The sequence below is a fragment of the Arvicola amphibius genome, chromosome 3 (genome assembly GCF_903992535.2).
Source record: "Arvicola amphibius chromosome 3, mArvAmp1.2, whole genome shotgun sequence".
Lineage (NCBI taxonomy): Eukaryota > Metazoa > Chordata > Mammalia > Rodentia > Cricetidae > Arvicola > Arvicola amphibius.
This window is the reverse complement of record NC_052049.1, coordinates 169,520,429-169,532,792: the sequence shown is the minus strand read 5'-3', so window position 1 is coordinate 169,532,792 and position 12,364 is coordinate 169,520,429. Positions and strand designations below refer to the sequence as shown.

General features: G+C 40.1%; 1 protein-coding gene across 4 annotated transcripts in view; it reads right to left on the bottom strand.

Annotated features, from left to right (window-relative positions):
- Positions 1-12,364, bottom strand: part of Topbp1 (DNA topoisomerase II binding protein 1) — a 51,436-nt gene that overhangs the window by 17,823 nt on the left and 21,249 nt on the right. For 2 of the 4 annotated variants that reach the window (XM_038323637.1, XM_038323638.1), the window contains exons 11-14: positions 10,970-11,328; positions 9,940-10,112; positions 7,678-7,889; positions 4,163-4,449 (exon numbers count right to left, since the gene is read on the bottom strand). In XM_038323637.1, the coding sequence (XP_038179565.1) occupies positions 4,163-4,449; positions 7,678-7,889; positions 9,940-10,112; positions 10,970-11,328 (1,031 nt within the window). The remainder of the gene's footprint in view (positions 1-4,162; positions 4,450-7,677; positions 7,890-9,939; positions 10,113-10,969; positions 11,329-12,364) is intronic. The other 2 variants (XM_038323639.1, XM_038323640.1) reach the window with 2 other exon arrangements.

Sequence of the window (12,364 nt, the reverse complement as noted above, 5' to 3'; positions counted from 1 at the left end):
CAGTGGTTAAGAGCACTGGCTGCTCTTCCAGAGGTCCTGAGTTCAATTCCCAACAACTACATGGTGGCTTCACAACCATCTGTAATGAGATTTGGCGCCCTCCTCTGGCGTGCGGGCATACATGGAGGCACAAAATATTGTATACATAATAAATAAATAAATCTTAAAAAAAAGGAAGGATCACAAAAGATGTGAATGAAGTGTTCAGAAATGTGAGTTCAAAAGCTTTCTAGCACCCAGACCAAGCAAAAGATGCCATCTGGAGAAGAGGACAGTCAATGGAGAGGACTTACTATACCTGCTATATCAACTCTAGGCTTTGACCTCTGAAACTATCTTCAGAAATTCAGAAGTGCTAGAGAGGAGAGAAGGAAATTAGTGGAAAAGCCTCAGGTACAGATGGAACTAAGCAAAGAGCTACATCTGCTAGCTTCACAATGGCAGCTGATCAGCAAATGTTTATGCAGCTCAGGTGGAGAGTGCACCTAGCATGCAGAGCCCTGGACACACATCAAGCACAGTGACCAACACCTATGATCACAGCACTCAGGAGATGGAGGCAGAAAGACTAGAAATTCAATGTCATCCTTGACCACATACTGACACTGAGGCTAGTCTGAGCTACATGAGACCCTGACTCAAACAAACAAACAAACAAACAAACAAAATGAAAAGGAAAGTTATAGTTTACACAATGCTTTATCAACAGAGTTATGCTGTTCAATGAAGCTCATTGATGCTGGGCTAGCGAGGTGTTAATCAGAACCTGAAAATGATGTTAAAGAAAAAGATCAGATTTTAAGGTATTAAAATAAAATAGTCTTGTTTTGTGGGCCAGGCATGGTGCCTCATGCTCTGTATGACGCCTGTATACACTGCATATTACAATTTATTACTGTCAAAGCTGTATACAGTTGTATCTTTTCATACTGAAATTGTTACTCTTATAATTCAAGTAAGCATTTGGGTTAATTAGTGTTTCTTTTTTAATAGAACATAACAAAAACAAAAACAAACAAACAAAAACATAAAATACATCCTGTTCCCAAGGTCCCCATAGTCCTCTTGAAGGAACACTACTGCCATTCAGGTGGCTTGCTCATTTTCTTCTGCATCTGCATAGTAATTTATACATACAACAAAATTTATTTGAACTATGCCAATAAATAAATCATTTTGGTTAACAATCTTTAGTACAATGATACAACTAACTCTGTATGTCATTTGGAACATAAAAGAATAAAAGGAGCCTTAAGTGTTCAGGATACTAAAGTTAGCAACAGACTATAAAAACACAACACTACATGTTATTGCTGTTGCCCTGGGCTGCCTCTGAGAGGTTGAAGTTAAAGTCCCTATTGCTGAAGACACCACACAATTCACAGCACTCAAAAGATTTGCACTGGATCTGACATCAAAGCCTCCCTTCTGAGGTCTAGCTTTCACAGTACCAAGAAGGTGTTATGCAAGTTGCCAAGGGAGGGAAGCAATCAATAGTCCTACCCAGCTGTGATGCCTGAGAACCACAACAATGACCAACACAGCAAGATACCCCTAAAGATGCAACAGTTGTACTTGTATCTTGGCAGCACCCAACTGTCTAGCTGGACTTAAGGCCTACCCAACAGGAAAGAAATGTCTCATACTAGAAATCTAGTCAACTACGTAAGGCTAGTGAGGCCACGGATCTGAGAGAAGAACCTGCTACATCAGCGCAATTCCTAACTACCTTCTAAATATTTAATCTTATACTCACAGAAACCCTCATCAAAGAAATTTCTCTTGCAACAGATGGAGACTTGGTAATCCTGGTGTACCAAGTCCCAAGGCTCAGGGACCCTCATGGAAAAGAGGGAAGAAAGATTTTAAGAGTCAGGACAAAGAAAGAAGTCTGATGTGAGAGTGAGTCTCCTAGCAACAACAGTGAAGCTACACCCATGATACTTCAGCATGACTACCTAACACTACAAGACCTAAAAACTGCAACACAGATAAGCTAATGTCGAAGGGCTCTCATGGGGCCCCCCCCTCTTAGACAGCTACAGGCAACTGACTGCTGAGAGAGGGAGATTTAATTTTTCCCAGCGATGAATCCTCTAACTGATAATCCAACACCAAGTGGTCAGCCCTGATATTATTATATACACACAAGCAACACTAAGGGACTCAGCAGGTTCTTTTTATATATAAAATATCTCTCTGTGTGTAAAATAATAAGAGGCCATCAATGTGAGAGGGAATGAGGGGGAAACATGGGAGGAGTTGGAAGGAAGAAAAAAGGAGAAGGATTTTAATTAAAATTTAAAAATTTATTAAAATTAATTAAAAAACTGGAAAATACAGACACATACACTCATACACTCAAACAGACATACATGGTATAGCATGCACAGGGAACTCCAGGGAAAACTGCAGACTAGAAAAGTTGATTCAAGCAGTATGCTAAAGAATCAACGCCACAAAAGTTCTCAAGATTCAAACCCAAGAAATATTGTACTCACGCCTACTCTAAGGAATCTACGGAAAAATGATCCTACCAAAGATGCGGGAAACTTAAAAAATGACAGTGAACATTTCAAACACACAAAGCAGAGTTAAAGACTGTGAAATCCATCACTATATGATAACTTAAAATGAAAAACAAGAATACTCCCCAACAAGGGTATGGTCATGGACTGGAAAGAACAGTTGCTTTAGTGAAAACCAGCACGATTTAAAATTAACCAACAATAAAAGATTAAAAAGAAAGTTAAGGACACACTAACAGTATTAATGCAGCTAGGAATGGTGGTATATACTATTGTGCTAATCCCAGGAGGATTATATACATATACATATATACATATATATATATATGAGGAGCACTCCAAGTACAAGACTCTACATACTAAGGCAGCCAGCACTATCTATACAGTAAAACTGTCTTCAAAAACAAAAAACAAACAAAACAAGCCAGGCATGGTGGGTATATGCCTTTAATCAGGGGTCAGCAGGCAGAAGCTGCTGGATCTCTGAATTCAAAGCCAGTGTTGGTTATATTCTGAGCCCTTGTCTCAGAAGGGGGTAGGGGAATCTATACTACATACCAAAATGGAGGGAGGGGAGAGGACATCAAGCAAACACATAATATAAATATATATAAAATGCAAGTATAAATTATTAGAAAATAATATATGACAGAACTTAGATAGAGATAAGAGAGCAGAGATTGAAATCCTAGAACCAGAGCAGCTAGCCCTCAAGCCAAAGAGAGGGTAGTTTGTAATATTAAAAGCCACATTCTACATTTTGACCAATGGAACTCGTATATACAAGTGTGCCAACTAACACAGCAACTACATACTAAAAACAAAAACCATGTGAGATTTGAAAGAAAAAGAATTACCAAACAAGAAACTTAGAAACATCACTTAATACATAGGATAGGTAAATAAACACCTATTAGAAAAGGGTATAAAAGACATAGTCATCAAGAAGTTAGCTCTTTTATATTAGATATGAATCAAATACTGCACCTTAGATAAAATATCACCTTATGATATGAGCAAATCTACACAACAGAGGCTAAACAAATCAAACCAAACAGATACAAAACAAAAAACAAACCAACAAAAAAAAAAACCCTAAAAGCTCCCAAAAGAAAGGTGGAAAAAAAATATCTTGGGAAGATGAAAGGAGACTATTTGAAAATGTTTTATTAGTCTTGGATTTGGAAATAAATTTCCAAAGGTGGCAGACCATACTGTTCAGATCAAACAGAAGCACCACTCATCTCCTCTAAGAGAAGGACTGAAGCGTTAAGGTTACACGAGGGACTTCCAGAAAGGAAGCCTAAGGCACACTTAACATCATCCAGAAAAGGAAGCAACATGGCTGCTGTTTTAAAGCTTACAAAACCATTTCATCATATTATTTCATTTCAAAGTGATGCTCGGAGATGAAAAGATCTACCTAAAGCTGTGTTCATGCAGCAATCTAGGACTTGAACCCAGAGCCCTAACTTCACATTATATGTAGGCACAGCTATTAGCTCTGAGCACCTTTTTCTCAACATCTTTGGAAGACTTTCTATTACAAACTTTGGTGGTCCTGCACAATGTGGGGCTCAACCTTTATAAACTGTAAAACCATTAGCACTAACACCATTTCCTTCATGCCTTACCGTCACATCAAAGGATGGCTTGAAGAGTTTGTCCTTGGACAGAAACTTTGACGGTGTGTCCAGATGTAAGGAGGGCTCCTTCTTAAGTGGTTGTCCTCCTGCTGAAGAGACAGAGTCCTGCTTACAGTGCTGTGACATGACAGCATGGAAAGCTTTACTCTGAAAGTGGTTCATGTCCAAAGGTGTAACAGCCACTTTTCTGTGCATTTCCAGATGTGTGTCAGGATTTGCTGGAGAGTCTGGATTTGGACCCACTCCATTTGGTAGCTTAGTTTCTAATACTTGTTCTGCAGATTGAAAATGAAAAGAAACAAGCCACTAATGTCAGCTTTTTTTTTTCAAATGAGGTAATGACATTTTAATATTTTGTTAGGTTCCACATCTTGTCTCAGTATACTTTAAACCATAAAGCTACACTCCTAGTTTCCAAGAAGCAAACCTGATGCACTTTTTTTTGAGACAGGTCTCATATACTCTTGCAGATGTACCTAACCTGTTGATACTGCAACAAAACATTGTCATCTTCAAAGAGAACCCCACAATCAGGGTTAAGGAAAAACAAGACCAGCCCCCGATGTGGGAGTCCCCTCTGTGTGCTGTGATTACCATTAATGAATAAAGAAACTGCCTTGGCCTGTTGATAGGGCAGAACTTAGGTAGGCAGGGAGGACTGGACTGAAGGCTGGGAGAAAGAAAGGCAGAGTCAGGAGATGCCATGGATCTCCACCTGGAGGTAGACGTGCTGAAACTTTGCTGGTAGGCCACGACCTTGTGGTGATACACAGATTAATAGAAGTGGGTTAAATTAAGATGTAAGAGTTAGCCAATAAGAAGCTAGAGCTAATGGGCCAAGCACTGATTTAAATAATACAGTTTCTGTGTGATTATTTCAGTTCTGGGCGGCCAGGACTAACAAACAGCTCACCCCAACAAGCCCCATGTTAGTGGTGCATGTCTTTAATCTCAGCACTTGGGGATTCTCTGTGAGTTCAAGGCCAGACTGGTCTACAAAGAAAGTTCCAGGATAGCCAAAGCTGTTACATGGAGAAAACCTGTCTCAAAACAAAAACAAAAACAAAAAAACCAACCAAACAAACAACAACAACAACAAAAAAAAACAAATTAAAGCAAACCAACCAACCAAACACACACCCAGTTAGTTTTTGTTTTGGGCTGCACTTGAAGTCATCTTTGTATGAACGCAGAGCACAGGATACAGGTTAGACACACCTGTTAAGTGACCTTCCTGCCTCAGCCTCACAAGTGTTGGGCTTTAGATGTGCACTATAAGTCCCTGCTTCCAGATGATACATTAAAATATATGTTGAGGACTGAACAGATGGCTCAGTGGGTAAAGTGCTTACTTTTAACAATAAAGACCCGAGTTCAGTTCCCCAGCACACACATGAAAGCTGGATGCAGAGGTGTGTGCCTCTGATACTGATGCTGGAGGCAGGCAGATCCCTGGAGCTCACCTAATCAGTTAAGAGACTCTAACACTAAAACCAAGGTGGAGCAGGACAGAGGAAAACACAGAGTGTTGACCTTTGGTCACACATATGCACATGCATACATCATATATACAATACAAATAAACACACACATATATACATGTGTATGTATGAATGTATGTATGTATTTGATGTGGGAGGTGATGTATGTTGTGAATATGTTTCACTGCCATGGGTTAAGGAATAAACCTTGGCCTGTGATAGGGTAGAGTAGAGCTAGGTGGGGAAAACTAAACTGAATGTTGGGAGAAAGAAGGCGGAGTCAGGAAGATACCATGTAAGTCCCCACTTACTGGTAAGCCACAGCCACGTGGCAATACACAGATTAATAGAAATGGGTTAAATTAAGATATAAAAAGTTAGCCAATAAGGAGCTAGAGATAATGGGCTAAACAGTGATTTAATTAATATAATTTCTTGTGGTTATTTTGGGGCTGAGCAGCCTGAACAAACAAGCAGCCTCCTACTACATGTATTGAACTGGAACACACACTAACTGAAACAATTATAAACCTATTCTCTCTCTCTCTCTCTCTCTCTCTCTCTCTCTCTCTCTCTCTCTCTCTCTCTCTCTCTCTCTCTCTCTCTCACACACACACACACACACACACAGAGTTTATTAACCTAGTCAAGACACAGTAAGAAGAAAATTCCAATGACTGCAGCAATCAACAGGTCTAGTCTGTCTAGGTTAGTAGGTGTCCCCAGATGGTGACTGGCCTCTGCAGTCTGCCCAGCAACACTATCACTCAGAGGCTACTTGTGTTCTCCCACCTCTGCCTTTCACTTTTGCTCAACATTAAACAAAACACTTCTGGCTACTTTATGCCCGGCCCATTGCTAGACAATGAAAAATGAAGAACTTGGCCGGGCGGTGGTGGCGCACGCCTTTAATCCCAGCACTCGGGAGGCAGAGGCAGGCGGATCTCTGAGTTCGAGGCCAGCCTGGTCTACAAGAGCTAGATCCAGGACAGGCTCTAGAAACTATGGGGAAACCCTGTCTCGAAAAACCAAAAAAAAAAAAAAAAAAAAAAAAAAAAAAGAAAAATGAAGAACTCAGTAGACTTTACAGAGTTTCTACTCTGTAAAGTCTACTTACAGAGAAAGGAAAGCAAATTAGTTTCTCCAGGCGAAGGGAATCCTGAAAGGGACAAAGAGTGAAAAATGAGACAAGACTGTAACTGCTAAGTCAAAGAAGGTGTCTGTCCTGGAGGACTGGACATTCTAACTGGAGATAAAAGGAAGCTAGCTGTGCTGGCTGGTTTTATGTCAACCAGACACACGCTAGAGTGTCTAGGAAGAGGGAACCTCAATTGAGACTATGCCTACTAGATTGGCTTGTGGGAAGCCTATGGTGCGTTTTCTTGATTGATGATTGATGTGGGAGGGCCCAGTACACTGTGGGTAGTGTCACCCCTGGACAGGTGGTCCATGGTTGGCATAAGAAAACAGACTGAGCAAGCCATGAGGAGAAAGCCAGTAAGAAGCACTCCATGGTCTCTTCATCAATTCCTGCCTTCAGGTTCCTGCCCCTACTTCCCTGGATAATGGACTACAAGTTGTAAATGAAATGCATGCTTTCCTCCCCATGCTGCTTTTGGCTATGGTGTCTTATTACAGCAATAGACAGTAGTCAAGTACTAAGTCATCTTGTGGGAACATGCAGAAGCACAGATAAGCAGCGAGCATATTAGCTACACACCATGTGAGTGTAAGCCACAGCAGGAATCAACACTAAGTGGGATGGATGCTCACATCTTTCACCTTCAACACTGATACCCTGAGGGTGCACTTTACTAGCTTTCAGGCCATAGTAACTACACACTACGTATCTGTGCTAAGAGCACACATCCATCTGGCTATCACCAACAAACACCCAACAAAGACTCACAGGATTCACCATAAACAGCAAAAATAAATGAACTTTTGAAAGCAAGTCCTGGAACATTCATATTTCAGAAACCATCAAGTTGTAAAATACATAAAAACAAAGAGAGTTCTGACCTTGTTTAGGTGCACTGTCAACCAGAAAATGGCTTTCATCTGCTCTCTTTCCCATTCTAGCAGTTTCTAAGAGCCATGGAATAGTGACTGCTGGCAAACTCCACTTCTTTGCAGCTTCATATTTAGAACCAGTAGGTTCTTTCACTATAAGATGTGTACTGGCGAGCATGCCTTTTTTTGCATTGGATTTACGAACAAAGAATTCTTGAACACTAAAATTTACATGGAAAGGAAAGCAAATGATCACATATAACTTAGCTTACAAACTAAGAACAAAGCTTCTTTTACCACAGAGTGATTAGTTAAGAAAACATACTCCATAAACTGTGGTGGCACATGCCTTTAATCCCAGGGGAGGCAGAGACAGGTGGATCTCTTGAGTTTGATTGAGGCCAGCCTGGGCTACAAGAGAAAACTTGTCTTGAAACTGCCCCCCAAAGAAAACATACATGGATTAAAAAGTGATAGATTTTTTAAAAAATATTTTTTGTTATGCATATGTGTGCATGCACATATGTGTGCATGTGCCTGTGGAGTCCAGAAGACATCAGATCACCTAGAACTAGAGTTACAAGGGTTTGGTAAGCAGCTCAACATGGGTGCTGGAAAGGGAACTTGGGTCCTCTCCAAGAGGACATACTCTTAACCACCAAGCCATCTCTCCAACCCCAGCAAAATCTACCTTAAATTAAGTTAATCCTTTGTAATTGCTTACTCTAGGATAAAAAAAAATGCTTCCATAATTGAACTTTTTATAAGACATAGAATAAAATACCCTCTAAATTACTAATTACATCCACCTGTCCTTTTCTACCAAAATGGAACAATTTTAGGAGCACAGTAATAGTATAAATACATTATCTTTTTACCACTGTAACTTCCCAAAGCATTTCATACATAATCTGAACCGATTTTCTCACTTTTTATAAATCTCAATATTGTGTAGGCAAGGGGAAAAAGGAAACTAAGCAACTTAGTCAAGAGTGAAGGGCACTAAGGGAATATGGGGCGGAAACTGAGCCCAACGCTTGAAACTGAAACAGTCAGTCTTTCCTGATTCTAGGTCTTAAGGCCTATTTCCTGTCTTTGAAGATCGTTTGACTCTCTTAGTATTTCCTCCCAGAATGTTCTGAGTATGTTGTCTGAAAACATATGCTCTTAATCTAAAAATATTTCCCATTAAATAAGAAGCTAGTGAATTGATGTGTATTGATACACCTGATTTCTACTATTTTTCTATTTATTTATTTATTTGTTTGTTTGTTTATTATGTATACAATATTCTGGCTGTGTGTATGCCTGCAGGCCAGAAGAGGGCACCAGACCTCATTACAGATGGTTGTGAGCCACCATGTGGTTGCTGGGAATTGAACTCAGGACCTTTGGAAGAGCAGGCAATGCTCTTAACCTCTGAGCCATCTCTCCAGCCCCTCTACTCTTTTTCAAATGCTACTATGTAATGACCAATTAGGGAGGTTGAGCTACTGAAAGATTTTGCAGGTAACTTAAATTCCTTTATTTCCCAAAGTGCTCCTTGAATTCCTTGCAAAGTACTCCATTTGTATTTCTGGTAGAAAACAAGAGAAGCAATGGATACATATTAAAAAGAAAGGAAGAGGAAGAAGGAGGGGAAAGGAGGAAAAAGAAAGAAGAGGAGGGGGGATGGAGAGATGGCTCAGAAGTTAAGAGCACTGACTGCTCTTCCAGAGGTCTTGAGTTCAATTCCCAGCAACCACATGGTGACTCACAACCATATGTAATGAGATATGGTGCCTTCTTCTGCCCTGTAGGCATACACGGAGGCTGAACCCTGTGTACATAATAAATAAATCCTAATAAAAGAAGAGGAGGAGGAAGAGGAAATATCCTTATAACACATTGAAAGGCACAATGCTCAAGCACAATTCAGTAACAGCCCATATATTACCATTAATCATTCCCTTTCATGGAGACTAGGCCAAGGGGGAAAAAAAAATCAATGTCTATAGCCTTAAAAGTTTGCCAGACATCCATCTAGAGGTAGACATCCCTCTGCTGTCTGAAGCTATTCAGACACAGCATCTACCCATCAACCACACATACAAACAAAACCCTGGTCAAATGTAATTACAACCCTTTACAGTAAGTTAAAAACAAACAAAACATCATGTGGTTGGGGATGCCATAGTAGAGCCCTTGCTTAGCATGAGCAAGCACTCTGTGTGTGTGTGTGTGTGTATGTGTGCGTGTGCGTAGAGCTAATATACTGAAAATATTACATACCTTGCTCCAAGGTGATTTGCTAAAAATACCAAGGAATCTCTCTCTGCTCCAACACACTGACTGAAAGAAATCACACAGTCCTTTAAAGGAGTCATTCCTGACATTACCGACACCGGTGTGAAGAGGGGATTTGACTTGGGATCAACTAGTGTCTGGTAATCTATACACGTAACCTTTGAAAAACAAAAGCAAAAAAACTACTATAAGTAAGAAATAAGTGGTTAAGACAGACTCAAATTACAATCCTAGCAAATTGTTAAAGGAAAAGAAATTTCACATTCACTGACTTGGAGCATGTTCAATCTCAGCACACTCCAAATGAGATTCAAAGACATACGCAGACATCAACTCTTTATATTTGCATTTCACCTGTATCACTACTGTAGTCAACATTCTCTCTTCATGCTGAGCCACTGGAAAGTGAGTGCTGTGCACTGGCTGAGGAAAAATGAGAGTGTGAGGTGAGAGGGGCTACCCTGACCTCCTGAAAATGAGTACTGCCCACAGAGCCCCACAGAGCAGCTTCTGCATATCAGTGCTAGAACCAAGAAGTACAGATTTTAAAATTCTTTAAAAAATATTTATTTTTAATGTGTATATGTATAGGAGTGTTTGTGCATGTGAGTGCAATGCCTGTGGAGGTCAAAAGCAAGTGTCAGATCACCAGAGTTGGAGTTATAGGATGAGGACCAAGAAGCTGAAAATTTTTAAATTCTTTTAAAATATGACTTATTGTATGTGCATGCACAAATACACACATGACAAATACAGGTGGATGTGAAAGGCCACACATGTGAGGAGAAGGGGGAGAGGAAGAGTGTGTGCATAGAAGCCAGAGGACATCTTTTGCAAGTTTTCTCCTTCCACCTTGGGTTCTGGGGCTCAAACTCAGTCTGCCAGGATTCCACAACAAATGCCTTTATCCACTGGGCCATCACGCTAGATAAAATGAATTACTTCAAAATTAAACATTAAGACCTTGGCAGCCAAAAACTGAAATACTGGATTCTGACTGTCAAATGTTTCTTACCAGCCATGTATTTGTAACAACTTCTCCCACAGTTGCTTCTACTTCACACCCCAGCAGCGGAACCACAGCATAGTCGGCAACAATTCTGCTGGGAAGGGACACGATCTTTCCAGCATGTTCTCTTATGATGTTTATAATATTATATTCATTTTCAATACTAAAACCCAAAATAAGGAAGCTCTTTTGGCTAAATAAGCCTTCCCCAGGAACTGCAGAGCCATCAAGGAGGCAATGGCTGACTGAAGAATGGTCTTCCTCGTGCACAGAAATGTGTGTGGAGTCATCACAGGGCTCAACTTGAGTAGGATCACTGCAAGGCCCAACTTCAGGCTCTGTAGCTTCAGATGGCTTAGCTTCAACTAGCAAAGAAAAAGGCAGGTTCTTTATTTGACAATTCTAGACAGAAGTGTTTATATTCACAGGGCGTGGTAATGCACAGCTTTGATTCTGACACTGGGGAAATAGAAGCAGGTGGATCTCCATGAGTTCAAGGCCAAATTGATTTACACAGCAGTTTCCAAACCAACCAAAGCTACACAGCGATTTCCCAGCAAAGACACTAATGTAACATTAATGTGGGATAATACTCTTGTATATTGTACATATTTGTATATGTACATATTGTACATATTTGTATATATATATTAATCTGAGTACAATATATTCAGATTAATAAAACACTGATTGGCCAATAGCCAGGCAGGAAGTATAGATGGGGCAACAAGTCTAAAAGAATTCTGTGAAGAAGAAAGACAGAAACAGAATCACCAGTCAGACACAGAGGAATCAACAAATCATTGAGAAAGGGTACCAAGCCATGTGGTTAAACAGACAAGAATTATGGGTTAATTTAAGTTGTAAGAGCTAGTTAATAAGTCTTAGCTCAGCTGGGTGGTGGCAGCACATGCCTTTAATCCTAGCACTTGGGGGACAGAGGTACACTGATCTCTGTGAGTTTGAGGTCAGCCTGGTCTACAAGAACTAGTTCCACGACAGGCTCCAAAGCTAAAGAGAAACTCTGTCTCAAAACAACAACAACAACAACAAAAAAAAAAAAACAACAACAAAAATCAAAAAGTCTGACTGTTTATAATTAATATAAGCCTCTGTGTGTTTCTTTGGGACTGAATGGCTGCAGAACCAGGTGGTACAGAGACTTTGGTCTACATAACAGTCTGATAATTTTAATACTTATAAAACTTAGAATTAAATATACACAGTAAAAGGGGGATCTTTAGTCATCCATCTTCAGGAGTATCATGAATGTCACAAGTAACAACATCTTCAATTGAAAACACAACTGTCATGTCTGTTCTAAGTATGAAACTAGAGCAGAGCTGGGCAGTGGTGGCGCACGCCTTTAATACCAGCACTCAGGAGGCAGAGGCAGGCGGA